A 16013-nucleotide genomic window follows, 5' to 3' on the forward strand; every position below is an offset into this window, starting at 1 on the left:
TAAAGGGGATCTGGTGTCTGAGGCAGGTAAAAGAGACCTATATTATTGAGAATCTTTTTGCTGTCTGCAAATGTGCCATTCCCTGCAGGACCTAAAAACAATTTCAAGGGGTCCTGGTTTATGGAAATTATGCCAGTGTGAGCTGATGCCATGTCTTAGGGTGGCTTAAAAGAGATGTTAAAGAGGCTTGTACAGCTGACCTTAGTCTTACACTGCCAGACTTGATATCTGCAAACACTGTAATTACTCCATCACTTTAAAGCATATCTACATTTTTAAGCATTGCATTGTTTAAGAAAAATTGCATTGGATTTAATAACGTTTTCAATAATATAGATTTCAATAAGTTAACATACTGCATGTTTGCTGAAGGGTTTTTAATTGCTATAATTTACTATACACAAACACGAAACAGTTTTTCAGAAAATTAAGAATAAATCGCACATGTATTCAGTTTTTGCAAGTTGGGGAATCATTATACAAGGTGACCCATTGGCAGTTTCCGATAGCTTATTCATTCACATCATGCAGCCCTTTTATTTTCATGCACAGCATTTTGTAGAAATGTAATTCACACTGAGTGACTATTTTTATGGCAATATCTGATGGCTGGCTAATTTAAATGTAATTATTTGGTTATTTGATGGTGGAATGCAAATTCATAATTTTCTAAATGCTTTTGGCTTTGTAGATTAAATAACAAACTAAATAGTAAGCAAATACTGCGACACAACAATACTGAAAATGATTTGAAATCCTTATTACATTGCCTATATACAAGACCAAAAAAACATTAGCAAGTCAGTTATTTGATAATCCATAATTTATAGACAAGGGCAGGATTAGCAGCTCTAACAAAAATGTGTGCTTATTTGCTTAAACTAAGATGCAAACGTTGGTACAGCATGCAAAGAGTTTATTTCTCCCTTTGGATGGTATATAGGAACATTGTTTACAAGAAACTTTTAAATAAGGCAATATTTTGTAGGTATGGAGAAAACTTGCAAAGAGGACACTAGATACTATACTAGCATTTTTTTAATCTTACTTTTTTAAAACTAGAATCACTAGCATCATAGGGCCTAAAATGAAATTGACTTGGTAGGACCTGTGCTTGAAAATAATGAAAGTATATTTAGAGAAAGAATAAAATATTTCCATACCATATTTATTAAACTAAATCACCCAAATAAGAACATTTTTGTCTATTGTATATGTACAAATCTAAGGGGCAGATTTATCAAAATGTGAGTTTAGAGCTTAATACATAAAAATTCACCCATGTTCTATTCATTCCTATGGGATTTGTAGAAGTGTATTTATCAATGTGTAAAAGTTATAATCCACCAATTGATAAAGAGGCTTCTTAAAATCCCATAGGAATGAATAGAACGGGGGTGAGTTTTTATGTATTAAACTCACTCTCTAAACTCACATTTTTATAATCTGCCCCTATGTCTACAAAAGGAACACCTTGGAAAATGACATTACCTGGCAGTGCAGCACTGCTTTAGTCAGTTCCCTGTCTGGTTTCTTTTTTTCCCCACGCAGGGAAAACTTTAATTTTCTTCAATATACTTGGTGGGTCCTTGCCCTGGAAAGAGAGTTCATTTTCCCTTAAGCCACTAAACCATTTGCACATGCATATAACATACATTGTAGGAACTGAACCTTGCACTGCTATTAGGGTGAAGACACATGGAGCTACTTAGTAGCAGCTACTTGTCATGGCTACTAAACATGGCCAGAAAATACCCTGCCATAGACAATACTGAGAATTGCCTCTGCTAATACACATGTAGAGACAATTATTAGTTAACGATCAGCATTATCTATTTTAGTAGCTGTGACAAGTAGCTGCTACTAGTAGCTGTGTGTGTCTTTAACCTTACTAGTGACTTCTTATTATCAGGTAAAGGACTTTTAGGGCTCTGGCTCTGCCCTGTTCGCGGGCAACTAATCTCCCCGAAATGCCATCCCATCGGTGAAAATGTAAATCGCCGGTGGGACGGCATACGCGGCGGCGCGATTTCCCTGAAGTTTCCTCTCGAGGGAGTTTCCGAGGGAGATTCCCCTTGAGGCATATTCCATCCCACCGGCGATTTACATTTTCGCCGGTGGGATGGCAATTCGGGGAGATTAGTTGCCCGCGAACAGGGATATTTGTCGCGGGCGACTAATCTCCCTGTGTGCCAGAGCCCTTAAGCCTGAGTGCTGCTGTTTTTTCTGGGACCTTTTATAGTTTATATTATTTTGTTGGATCTCTTTGGGTAAGTGCCTTTACTCTGGCCCTCTTTACTAAAATTGTATAAAGGTAGGGCCCTCTATTATTTGTTGGCCTTTTAAGGGGTTTCTTTGCCACATGCCACATCGTCTTTTTAGTTACAGCTCGCAGGTCGATCAACCACCCCATTTTTTTTCTTTGCTTCTCAAACAAGTCCTCCTGTTCCTCTAACCTTTGGCATAGCTTATATGCAGAGCACTGCTACAGGTTGATGGGTACTTGACAAGTGTATGTCCCACTAATCTGCGACTTGAGGTGGTTTCCTCTTCAGCCATATTGTCCAATACTGAACTAAAATGATCCATAATTCTGATATACTGTAGAAACGCTATAAGCCATATATACCTGTTTGCTTTGCAAATAGGTTGTGGGGCTGTGTTTATTAAATTGCCCATTACTCCAAATGGGTAAAGAAGATATTTATAATAGAGTAGTGAACTGATGTATTTTTCTTCCTTATATAAATGTTCAATCACAATAATTAAAGTGACTGTAAGCATTATTCATGCAATGACTGTCCAGAAACATTATATATCAATCTCTGACAAGCTGTAACTGTTTTGTACTTGGCCTTGTAATGTGATCTGTAAAATAAATTGGCCATTTAGGAAATGCAGTTCATTATTTAGCTATGCAGTACACCATGCACAAATAGTTTTTACTCATATGTTTTTTTTCCCTAAACTCAGTTCAGAGTTTAGGGCAGCTGCTGTTTTTGTTTTGTCCAGGTAAATTGTAGTCTCCAAAGACCTGCTTAAGAAATATTGTTTTGCTGTGTGCCCTATAGCCCTACAAAAAGAAGTTTGATTCTTTGTAGTTTTCTGCATTGCATTTTCCTTTTATCTATAATGAAAAATGGTTAAGAGGAATTTGGACCTGTTAACCCCTATACATACTTTGTATGTGCCAGACTAATTTAGTAGCCTTTTATGAGGAGTTGAGCAGGAACCTTGATACTATAATGGCAGTGGATGTCATCTTCTTAGACTTTGCTAAAGCATTTGATACAGTACCCTACAGAAAGTTAATAATAAAATTAGGAATATTGGCCTAGAACTTAATATTTGTACATGGATGGAAAACTAGCTGAAGGATAGATTACAAAGAGTGGTGGTAAATAGAACATTTTCTAATTGGGCCAGTGTTGTTAGTGGAGTACTGCAGGGGTCAGTCCTTGGTCCTTTTCATTTAACTTTATTAATGACAAGGCGAGGTGGCCTGCCAGGTTGCCTAGGGCACCCGGTCGGCTTGGCCCATCCCTGATTGCACAGACCTTTAAATGATAACTTTGATGCAAACATCTGCCTATTCTAAGATTAACAGTGCAAACTCATTGAAGTTCATTTCAGTCAGATACTACATGCTGGCATGCTATGGCTTACTTGACCTGGAGAAAATTTTATAGCTGATATTACATTACTTTTTAAACATAGTTATTATGCAGCATATGTGGATTTGACAGGTTGTTCACTTCTGCCTTTTGATGCAGGTCTTCCGAAGGAAAGCTGTTGAACTTGGAGAGAAACTGCTACCTGCATTTAATACTCCAACTGGAATTCCCTGGGCATTATTAAACATTAAGAGGTAAAATTTGTCTTACAAATGTTATTTTTATAGTGCCAGGGCCAAAACCTTTCCCAAACAGTGTGCAAAGCTGGTACATGTTAACCACAAAAGATTTAAAGATGTAATTGCTGTCAAAGTGGTAGCTCTGCATAGTGTTAAAATGTAGGGATTGAATACTTATGCAAACAGCTTATTTTAGATTTTTTTTTTTAAGATAAAAAAATGACATTCCAGTGCTCCCAATATATTGTACTTAACCACAGCACATGAAGTGCGGTGGAATTTCCCCACCAAGTGGGATGCTACACTTTATGATCCCAGAACTTTTTTGACATCCTGGACATTTTAATTTTTTTTTACTTTCTGGAGCTTTACCCAAAAGTGCCTGCTGTGCAATTAAACATCACAGGGAGATCACAGCAGATTTAGATCATACAGACCGAGTACAGCTGCACAGGGTCTTATTGGCTGGAAGGTGAACTATGAACCCTCCCCCAGGCTATCCAGTCGCCTGGTATGGTGCATATTAGCTTGCTGAAAATATACACCATATGCATGGTGTGGCATTAGCCTTAAGTATTAGAAATTCTAACTGACAGGCTTAAAAGGGACAGTCAGGTTGGCAAAACAGTAATTCAGGTGTAGGAACTTCAATTAACAATTATTTAGTTTTTTCATGCCCATATCACTTAAAGAAAAGCTGAGAGGATGAAATATGTATGCGTTTGTTGCAGGAGGTAGAGAGGAATAAAGGGAAATATAGGGAAAGGAAAGTTTAACAAAAGAAAACACATTTCTGGGGTATGTAGAAACAACAGAAAGACAAAAAATGCTGTTTGAAGCAAAGGGAAGACAAAGGGGTAGTGGGGGAAAGCAGGAGAGAAGATAATTTAAAATAGAATGGAAATAAAAAAGCAGAGAACATTTGTGTACATGTGTAATTTATTTATTGTGGACCTCTTTTCCAGTTTGTTTGTGTGTCTACTAATGCCCCTTTTGGTGATACAGCAGTGCCTCAGTGGTAAACTACAGCTTTATAATCTGACCTTTCTGCTGTCTAACTGGCAGGAGGAAGCCATACATGTAATTGTTATTTTCAGACTCCTGGTTGCCACAAGTTTTCTTCACCAAACCCTGAATGTTACAAAATAGCACAGTCAGGTATGATGTTAAGAAAGAGAAGGATTGGATCTAGTGAAATGATTCTGAGAAAGGTGAAAAAGCATCCTAGACAGGTGGACAGGTGTCTTTTATACAGGTGACTAGTTAAGACAGGTGTCCTTAATGAGGTTGACTAATTGAGTAGAAGTGTCTAACCACTCTGTGGGAGCCAGAACTCTTAATGGTTGGTAGGGGTTCAAAAACTTATTTCACTCAATGAAATGCAAATCAGTTGCTATCTTTTATTTAAAGTTATTTTTTCGATTTTCCTTTTGATGTGCTATCTGCCACTGTTAAAATAAACCTACCATTGAAATGATACTGTTCTGAGACTTTTCATTTCTTTGTCATTGGGCAAACTTACAAAATCAGTGAGGGGTCAAATAATTATTTCCTCCACTGTAGTTGATCCAGAGGAAGGCAAAAAACCCCATCTTTTGCCACAGAGGGGAAAAAATTCCTTCCTGACTCAAAGATGGCAATCGGACCAGTCCCTGGATCAACTAGTACTAAGAGCTATCTCCCATAACCCTGTATTCCCTCACTTGCTAAGAATCCATCCAGCCCCTTCTTAAAGTTATATAATGTATCAGCCAGCACGACTGATTCGGGGAGGGAATTCCAGAACTTCACAGCTCTCACTGTAAAAAATCCTTTCCGAATATTTAAATGGAACCTCCCTTCTAAACGGAGTGGGTGCCCTCGTGTCCGTTGGAAGGACCTACTGGTAAATAAAGCATTAGAAAGGTTATTATATGATCCCCTTATATATTTATACATAGTGTGGGGGTTCACTCGCTGGTAGGCTGCAAATGAGGCAACTGCACCCACCAAGACCGGTGTAAGGGCTTCCTGCCCGTGTTTATTTTTCAGTGGTTGCAGAAGTTTCCCCTCGCAGGGGGTATAAAACAACAATTGCAACAGAAATATCAAGCCTCCTGGCTAACACAAAAATAAATGCTTCTCTTTCTCCTGAAGCTGAGCAAATCCAGCAGCGTGTCTCTCTCTCTCACACACACACAGGCTCATCAGCTCCCCTGCACAGCTTCAGGTGTACTACAAATAGGCCTAGGGCCTCCTGAAAAACCTGGCCTATGGATTTGGGAATCCACCCACCCTGCTCTTGCGGATTCCCAGTAAGACCAGCCCCGGATCAACAATTTAAAAAAACTGCAGAGAAACAAAGTGTTTCTATGCCCCAAAACACTGCTGGTCTCACCTCAGTAAAAATGTCTGAGAATCCGTGGCCCAACATACATGTTGTCAATCACTTTTCCCCAGGAAACCGGGGACCTTTTTGTCACCATACCACAATAGTTACCATGTCACCTCTTAAGCGCCTCTTCTCCAGTGTAAACAGACCCAACTTGGCCAGTCTTTCTTCATAACTGAGACTTTCCATACCCATTACCAGCTTAGTTGCCCTTCTCTGGACCCTCTCTAACTCAATAATGTCCCGTTTGAGCACTGGAGACCAAAACTGAACAGCATATTCTAGATGGGGCCTTACCAGCGCTCTGTAAAGGGGAAGAATGACCCCCTCCTCCCGTGAATCTATACCCCTTTTAATACAGCTCAAAACCTTGTTTGCCCTTGCAGCTGCTGCCTGGCATTGCTTGCTACAGCCAAGTTTATTATCTACAAGGACTCCAAGGTCCTTCTCCATTATGGATTTGCCTAGTGCAGTCCCATTAAGGGTATACGGGGCTTGCATATTTTTACATCCCAGGTGCATGACCTTACATTTATCCACATTAAATCTCATCTGCCACTTAGCTGCCCAGATTGCCAGTTGGTCAAGATCCTGCTGCAGGGATGTCACATCCTGGATAGAATTGACTGGTCTGCAGAGTTTTGTGTCATCTGCAAACACTGATACATTACTCATAATACCCTCCCCTAAGTCATTTACGAACAAATTAAACAAAAGTGGACCCAGTACAGAACCCTGATGACAGGAAATGTGTATAGAGGGAAGGAAAGCATAAAATATTTTTCTTTAAGCAATAAACATTTTTAATGCAAAGTTTACAATTTAAGTTGATTTTTAATTTTTAAGCCATATTTTACTGTTGATGATTAGTGATGAGCGACTCTGTCCCATTTCGCTTTGGCAAAAAATTTGTGAAGCGCAGCTACCCCATGACGCAACAGCGACTTTTTCCTCACTCACCAAATCTTTGATGTGGCAAATTTTTGCGGTAGTTTCTCCAAAAAATTAGCTTGTGGTAAATTGTGGAATTTCAGTGCAAATCCATGTCTGACGAAAAAATTCTCTCATCACTATTGATGATATCTTTTGATAAAGGTTAATGGGCTGTCATTAGCATCAGACCACTGATTAGAGTAACAGTCTAAAATCTATATATGGCATATATATCAAACTAAGTGTGCAATGAGTATTCACTCTTAACAGTCCAAAAACAAATGTAGTTATTTTTTATATCTTTTACACCCATGCTGTCAGATTAGTCTATAGTGTCTGTCTTTGAGGAAAAGTGATTTTGCTGTCATAACCGTTAATAATAGGAAATAATGATGTATTGTAATTATGCTTTCTACATATATTTTAGTTAATTTTTAATACATTTTAGTGCACACCACTGTCTCATTGGTTGCACTTCTAAAAGCTTTTCTATGATTTGGTTATTTCAGAAACTAATTCTAGTAGCCAACAGAAAGTGGCACAAGTAACCAGGGCAAAAACACCAAGTCAAATCAGTGGTCCAGTACCAGCCCAGACCCTCCGTTCAGGGACCAGAAAGCAAGTAGCAACAAAAACAAAGGGGGTTTCATTGCACTCAAGGGATCCGACAGGGCCACAAAAAGTGAAAAAAATATTTATTGAAGATTACTTTTAAAAATACACATTTCATGCCCAAAAGTCACTTAGATTTTCTCTTAGGAACAGTAGCACAATGTTGATTCCTTAACTGTTGGTTTGTCTCATGTTTATTTACATCATTCTGAATGTGTATCAGTCTACTGGTCTGTTCCCACTTATGTGTAGAACAAAGTGAATTTTTAGACCCACTAACTTTCCTAGGAAAACTCGTATGAGCCAAACTGGCAACCTACTGTAATTCCTAATAAAACTTGCTTTATGGAAATACATTGTGCAAAATGTTAGCACATTTCCTGTGTGAAGCTCTTCTGGAACAGAAGGGTGTTTTATCACTCTCCTTGAGGGGACTGCAGTGATCAGAAGCTAAGCCACTCCCAGTGGAGAGCTGCACTTGCAATGGGGAAATAATGTCATCTTTACACACCAAACATGTTTTTTTCTAATTAATTTCATTGGCAACCATCTTGATTAAGTAGTATGCTATTATGTACATTAAAAGGCATGCTTTTATTTTATAGCGTTTTCAGGTTTTAATGTCGACAAAATACTTGAAATAGAAACCCTTTACCAGAAAACTTTAAAAAGCTATTTCCTATCTTCATTGTCTTAATTGTTTTAGCAAATCTAGCAGTTCCGCTTGCCTGAAGGTCAGACAGGTACTGGGTATAATTTGAAGCCATGTGTAAGTAGATAGAACAATGTTCTAAAATAAATTACATTTCATTTTTAATCACAGATACAAGTGGTTTTTAATTAATATTTCCAGGTAACTTGTATAATGTGCAACTAACTTTAGTTCCCAAAATGAATTGGTTTATGTTTAAGATTGTCTGTACAAGATAGGCAATGAGGTTTTGGATTATTACCTGTGTTGCAATTATTGCTGACGCATATTGTGTGCAGAATATTTTGACATGGTGTTTTACTTGTTCTTGTCTAATGAGACCTATTTATGGTAATTGTTGATGTGCTTAGTTAAACTGAGTTTGGTGTTGAATCAGCTAACAAAGCCAGATATTCTGCACAGGCTAAATTAATATCTCACTCTTAAAACAATACAGAGGAATTGTACAAATCACAGCAATCTGTGCTAACCAGTAAATTAACTTTGACTAGTCAACTGCAGTATTTATAAAGAAAGCTTTCAGGTGTATGGGAAATGCCTCTACTGCGTAATGATTTCAAAATGACACGCAAATATAAAGTAATATGAAGGCTACAAGGATCAATGGTAATTGCAATTTAGATAGCATTGTCTTTTCAACCCCTACATCATACCGTCATTCTTAAGTATGCACAAATCTTACTAGCGGTTCTTTGCTCAACGAAGTGAGGGTGCAGTCAGTAACAGCACTGCCAAGAAAATACAGGGTGTGATTTTGTGATTAATCTCTTATTTTTTACCACCATTGGCCTGAAATTACTGTAGTACATATTTGTACAGTATTTTGCCATAACATAATATTTATTGATAAACAGTCTATATACCAGTTGGTATGACATGTAACATTTCTTAATATAAAATCCTTTAAAACTATTGAGACCAAATATTGTTGTGAGGGCCCCTTAAAGAAACTAAAGAGTCTTTTATCCCTATGAAAATGAATCCTTATCAGATGCAGTTAGAAACCTGTTTTAATTACTTGTAAATACGTTTCCCAAATATGATTGGTCAGCAAATTAATTTATATGATGAAATAATTTTATATGAGTAAAACATGTTTGTCGAAGGCTTAAAAACTTTCACACTAAATTTTTCCAAGTATGCCACCAGAACTTAACGAGGGAGGAGAAATTCAAATCAATTATTTAGAGCAGTGCTGTCCAACTGGCGGCCCGCGGGCCGCATGCAGCCCGCGACCCCCCTCTGTGTGGCCCCCCACCTGTCTGGCTGCTTTGATGGCTTACTCTTGTGTAAGCTTTAAATGGTATCAGTACTAACTGCCCCCCCCCCTGCATGGTTCTTACCTCAGATTCAGGCTGTAATCAGGCTGTATTGTTTAAATATGTAATTCCCTGTGTTGTTCACACCTTTTAATCTCTGCATTGTTCACCCCCTGCAGTATTCACACCTCAGGCTCAGGCTGTAATCACCCACATTGTTCCCCTGTTCACACCTCAGGAGCAGTAGAAACCCACAAATAATCCCTGCACACTACAAAAAGAACATATACTGAGGTGGTACTGCAATTAAAAAGTTTTTTAATATATAGTTATAGTAGGAGCAGTGCCAGCATTGTGTCACTGTAGGATGCCTGTGTGTGCCATACACACAAGCATCATAGGGCAAGCAGAGTATGGCACACACAGACAGGGTAGGGAAGGCAGAGAATGGCACACACAGGCCAAGTATGGCACAAACCAGCCAAGAATGGCAAACACAGTGAAAGTATGGCACATGCAGGCAGGGTAGGGAAGGCAGAGTATGGCACACACAGGCAGGGTAGGGCAGGCAGAGTATGGCACACACAGGCCAAGTATGGCACAAACCAGCCAAGAATGGCAAACACAGTGAAAGTATGGCACACGCAGGCAGGGTAGGGAAGGCAGAGTATGGCACACACAGGCAGGGTAGGGCAGGCAGAGTATGGCACACACTGGCCAAGTATGGCACAAACCAGCCAAGTATGGCACACAGGCAGGGTAGGGAAGGCAGAGTATGGCACACACAGGCAGGGTAGGGAAGGCAGAGTATGGCACACACAGGCAGGGTAGGGAAGGCAGAGTATGGCACACACAGGCAGGGTAGGGCAGGCAGAGTATGGCAGGTTTTTGCTGTACTACAACCATTAATATGGGTATGGTCATGTGATAACATGGGTGTGGTTTCAAGTGGGTGTGGTTTCAAAAAGGGGAGTGGTCAAAACTGGCTTCCATTATCGGCCCTCTACCACGTAGGTCGGAAAAATTCCGGCCCTCGGTACAACAGAAGTTGGACAGCACTGATTTAGAGGGTCAGGTGTAAGCAGGTTTGTCTACTTCACTCCTTGCAGGTGTTTTGGCAAAGTCATGTAGAAGTCAATGGGAGCAAATTGTATAATATTTACTTTGCTCGAGGATTTCAAGATTTCAAGGTATTCCTTTTGTTATGTTTTGTTTTCATATTCGTTCCACAGTTTCTTTCATTCCTGCTTTTTATAAAGAGATTTTTTTCATAAATGCGGAGACATTCATGCTTTTTTAAATAGTAAATGGTAGAAAAAACCCACAGTGTTACACAAATACCAATTTTATTTAATCTGCCCTTCAGGGTGGCATAAACACTTTTGATAACTGTATTGATAGTATATGGTCAGTAGTTATATTTGTGCACAGGATCTATGCTGTGATTTTGAGGTGAACAGATCACCAAATAAGGCTTTGAAATTCAGGGGGAGGCATTTAGTATTCTAAGTACCCAGTCTCTCCCTGCACACACCCAGTTTTGTCCTGAGTCAATAGGTAAGCACTGCAAGAAGTGTAACACCAGGGACCCACTATTATCAGTACTGCTGCAAAGACAAAAATTCGACTGTTACTTCTGTCCTATGAAGCAGTTTAGTTCCTTTTGTAGTGTAGCAAAGAATTTAGAGTGCCCACACAAAACAGTGAAAGGGTATTTAACATATTTTTTTAGCCACAGAATATGACTTAGCCATCTCCTATAAAACGGTTTTACAAGAGTAACAGCTGGTGTTAAATCATTAGTATTTCAAATGTAGACATGCACTATCATATTAAGGTCATTCCTAAAGTCAAAAGTAAATTTGATGAGGTGAGGGTTCACTGCATTGCTGGAGCAATTAGTGATGGGCTTTGCCACTGACTTTGACGCATTATTCTGCATGCTGTAGCAAATGCCTCTAAGAAGGCTAATGGTCAGTGAAAAAGCTTCAGGCACAATGCATACCATAATTAACTATGCTAAAATCGAACTTTCTTTTTAACTCCCTGAACATTTATCAGTGTCCTATATACTGTGAAAGTTACTGCCCTCAGGCTTTCTACTGTACATGGAACAGAATATCTTCTGCATTTCAATGATGTAGTGTTTGTGCAAAAATAAAGATTTATCACAGTATGTAACTACTATTTGTCAGTTATTTATAACTTAAAAGAGAATTATCAATGCTGAAAATAATTTCTATGCATTTTTTACATCCATGATCATCTTGCCATTAAGTGATCAAACATTCAATTTTTTGGAGTTTGTCCTAAAGTCAGTAATTTCTAGGGTGGTACTTTTTTTTATGTATGTATGTGTATATATGTATATATATATATATATATATATTTATTTATTTTTTTAATAAAAATGTATTGGTTTGTATTTAAAGGAAAAGTAACACTAACAATTTTTAAGTAAAAAATCTATTCTACCCTGCCCCAGTAATTGCCCTGTCCTGCCACACCATTTATTATTTTGAATGTTTTATTAGAAAATACATACTAAAACTTGGCTTCCGGTCATTTGAAATAGGATGATACGGCAATGTAGGGCAGAATCCACTATGCAACGATCGATTGATTGATCCTAGCCTTCCTCCTGTATAGGAAGGAGTTGGGCTAAGATCGATCAATCAGTCGTCGCATAGTGGATTTTGCTTCTGCATCGCCGTATCGCCCTATTTCAAATGACCGGAAGCCAAGTTTAATAAAGTAATTGCCCTGTCCTGCCACACCATTTATTATTTTGAATGTTTTATTAGAAAATACATACTAAAACTTGGCTTCCGGTCATTTGAAATAGGATGATACGGCAATGTAGGGCAGAATCCACTATGCAACGATCGATTGATTGATCCTAGCCTTCCTCCTGTATAGGAAGGAGTTGGGCTAAGATCGATCAATCAGTCGTCGCATAGTGGATTTTGCTTCTGCATCGCCGTATCGCCCTATTTCAAATGACCGGAAGCCAAGTTTTAGCAGGTATTTTCTAATAAAGCATTCCAAATAATATGTGGCAGGATAGGGCAATTATTGGGGCAGGGTAGAATAGATTTTTTACTTAAAAATTTTTAGTGTTACTTTTCCTTTAATAGCCTGCACAACTAATTCCAATGAGCAAAGTGGTACACAGGCAATAGACACTGTTTGAATAATAGCACACACATAGTTAGTTTGTGAAAAAGCAAATCCTACCCCAAACCACTTGGAAGTGCCACACAGGGTCAGATTGGCCGGCTTGGAATACTGAAAAAATCCCAATGGGTCCTGCCACCTGCCTTCAAGCCAGCTGCCCTCAGCAACTACCGCTCCCTTCTTAGCATTTCACAGTAAAACACATGCCCATCTTTCATTTTTAACAACGAAGTAAGTAGCAGAGCTGGAGTGGTGGTGGCTGGGGGTGAACCGGGGAGTGCCCGTGGTTGTATGTATGGGTGGTGGTGGGCCCTTGAGTTGGGTACTCAGTGTGCCACTGGTTTTCTGTATTGCGATAGGAGAGCTCACCAGTTTCTAAATTCGCACATTTTAAATGTAATAAAACTGGATATATTTAATACCAGCAAACTTCCCAAAATTAATTAGAACTGTTAATTAGAATTGTGTTTTGTATGCATCCGCCTCATGTCACTTCTCGGTTGTTATCTCTGCTTTAGCTTCTAGAATTAAATATAACCTCTTCAGATCTGCAAAGCAATTTACCATACCCTTATATAATATTTCAATATTTTGATCATCTGCCCTGTCGCTTATCTTATAATGTGCCAAATCTGCTAAGTTAATTGTATACTTTGTAGTAAAGGTATGGGACCTGTTATGCAGAATGCTTGGGGCCTGGGGTTTTCCGGATAAGGGATCTTTCTGTTAACCATATCCTTACATTAAAAATCATGAAAAGGCTGCATATTTTTTAATTGATGTATATTGCACAGTTGCTTGAAATTGTTTACTTTTCAAAAAGTTGTGTTTCAGGGGAGTTCCCCTCTTTAACTGTTTAACAAAGGCATATTGTCTGGAGATATTGTCTTTATTTGAATTCTAAAAAAAAAAATCTTTTCTTTTGGCATGTGTGTACTACTTAAAGTATTTGCCCCTAATAAATACCCAACCGTTACACTATTTACCAACTTCATTTGCTACATCACAGTGCTCCGCTAACCACAGTTTAAAATGGTCAGGCATATATACTGTATAACTAACTCCTTTTCTGTTCTCTACCTTTCAAAGGTTCTGTGAGCACACTGACTCTTAGATACTGACCCATGTGCTAGCTTTGATTTAGCATTGTCCTAAGGCAAAACACTTCTGCCAACTACAGTTGAGAAATCTGTCTTCATACCAAATATCTTTAAGCACTACAAAAAAAATACCTTTCATTTGATTTGCAGTCTTTTTCTGGTTTTCACAATTTACTACTGTTGAGATTTAAGTATTCTGTGCTTTTGAGCCCTCACTACAATTATACAATCTCCAAGTACTTAAAAATAAAAAGGTGTTTATTCCAAGATGTCAGCAAGTTAGAATTATAGAGGTGAGGACCCAAGTGAGCTCTGTTTAGCTACTTCCTTAGAGAACACACATAAAAGCAAAGATTCATAATTAAATCAAGCCTGCTTGGCATTCTCATAGTTCATCCGTTTTGTGATTATAAGTGCACTTACTTCTAAGTAATGAACTTTCCTAATGTTTCAAATTTGCATCCCACAAATGACTTTAATCACTTTATATTGGTTTAAAAGTGAACAAATAAACAGCAAACAGTGGGGATTGTTAAGCATTGCAGCACTAACCAGCTCACAGCTGGAAAATATCTCTTAAAATGCTCTGCAGCAAGTACTTATAATGCTAATTCTCTCTGTTCATCAGTAAGCATCAAATTATTTTTGTTCAGTTCAAATAAGCAAGTTATGTTTGATAAAAATGATTGTGATAATAAAAAAATACTCATTTATGACTATTGTATAGGGGTGGAATTCATATAGAATGCTTGAGACCTGCGCTTTAAAGCTGCTAAAGAACAGGTATGGGATCTCTTATCTAGATACCTGATATTGAGAAAGTTCTAAATTACAGGAAGACTGTCTCTCATAGAGCCCATTTTAAGCATATACATTTTAAAAATTATTGCATTTTCTCTGTGCTGTAGATTAGCAAACAATCCTATTGGGTTTATTTTATATTAAAACTTAAATTTTGGTGATCCAAATTACATGTACATGAATATCTGGAAGACCTCCGCTTCCAAGCACTCAAAAAATAATCATTGTCCCTCTATATGTTTATGTTTGCAACTAGACTATTTAGATATATAGCATAAAGTGGTTTAATTAGCTCCTGGAAAAAAGCAGGAACTTCCAATGTTCTTAAGAATTTAATAGGTGTTACTCCATCGAGAATGCTGTCCAGCTTTACACAGTTTATATAGAACATCCTTTGGGATTGCTGGTCCAGATATACCATTTGTAATTTCCAAAGGTCACTAGAAGGAATACAAATCTCTTCATAGAGACACTGAATTTGGGTAATAAAGGTGAATTCTCTAGTGGGAATCCAAAGGTTTAAAAAATATCCTACGTCACACACATTTTATTGCTTATTTTTATCTCTTCCTTTGCCGTCAATGTATGTCATGTTGTAATGTATTTTTGTCTTGATGGTTCACTTTAAATATTTAAGGTAATTGTATGTCTAAAGGCTGTGAATAAGTCTTCTGAAATATGTGACTAGACAACCAGAAACTATTACAATTTACAGGACATGCTTGGACCAACAATATATAATTTGTCTGAGTTTTGTACTTGAAAATTATAGTTATCATAAAGTAGATAGCAACAGAAATGACTTGAGCAGTGAAGGTTACCGACAGTCTGCTGGGTATGGGTTAATAATATGTTTGTTCAGCAATCTGTTTCCTTTTTTATGTATGTTTAAGAAACTTTTAGGAAGTTTTGTTGGCAATACTGTAAAGCTCTTATTTAAAGAAAAAATAAATAAATATTAAAGGGTGAACTCTGCTCAATACTGGTTTATAGCATACTGCAAGAAAATGTAATTCTCTCCACTGTAATGAAAATTTTTAGTGGATTTAAAAGTATTTGTAATAGTAGGTGCCGTACCCTTTCTGTACTGTAATTACACCCGATAAAAATTTTTGCGCAGTAAAAAAAATAATGTAACTGTATTTGCTGTTGAAAACAGTATGTTTGACCGTTTACATTCTCTGCACTGCTAGCT

At 37.9% G+C, this 16013-nt stretch overlaps 1 protein-coding gene across 1 annotated transcript in view; it reads left to right on the top strand.

Moving 5' to 3' along the window:
- man1a1 (mannosidase, alpha, class 1A, member 1) overlaps window positions 1-16013 on the top strand; it is a 146692-nt gene that overhangs the window by 91779 nt on the left and 38900 nt on the right. Inside the window, exon 5 of the mRNA XM_002932113.5 lies at window positions 3774-3868. Coding sequence (XP_002932159.1) covers window positions 3774-3868 — 95 coding nt within the window. The remainder of the gene's footprint in view (window positions 1-3773; window positions 3869-16013) is intronic.

This window comes from Xenopus tropicalis, chromosome 5 (genome assembly GCF_000004195.4).
Source record: "Xenopus tropicalis strain Nigerian chromosome 5, UCB_Xtro_10.0, whole genome shotgun sequence".
Classification (NCBI taxonomy): domain Eukaryota; kingdom Metazoa; phylum Chordata; class Amphibia; order Anura; family Pipidae; genus Xenopus; species Xenopus tropicalis.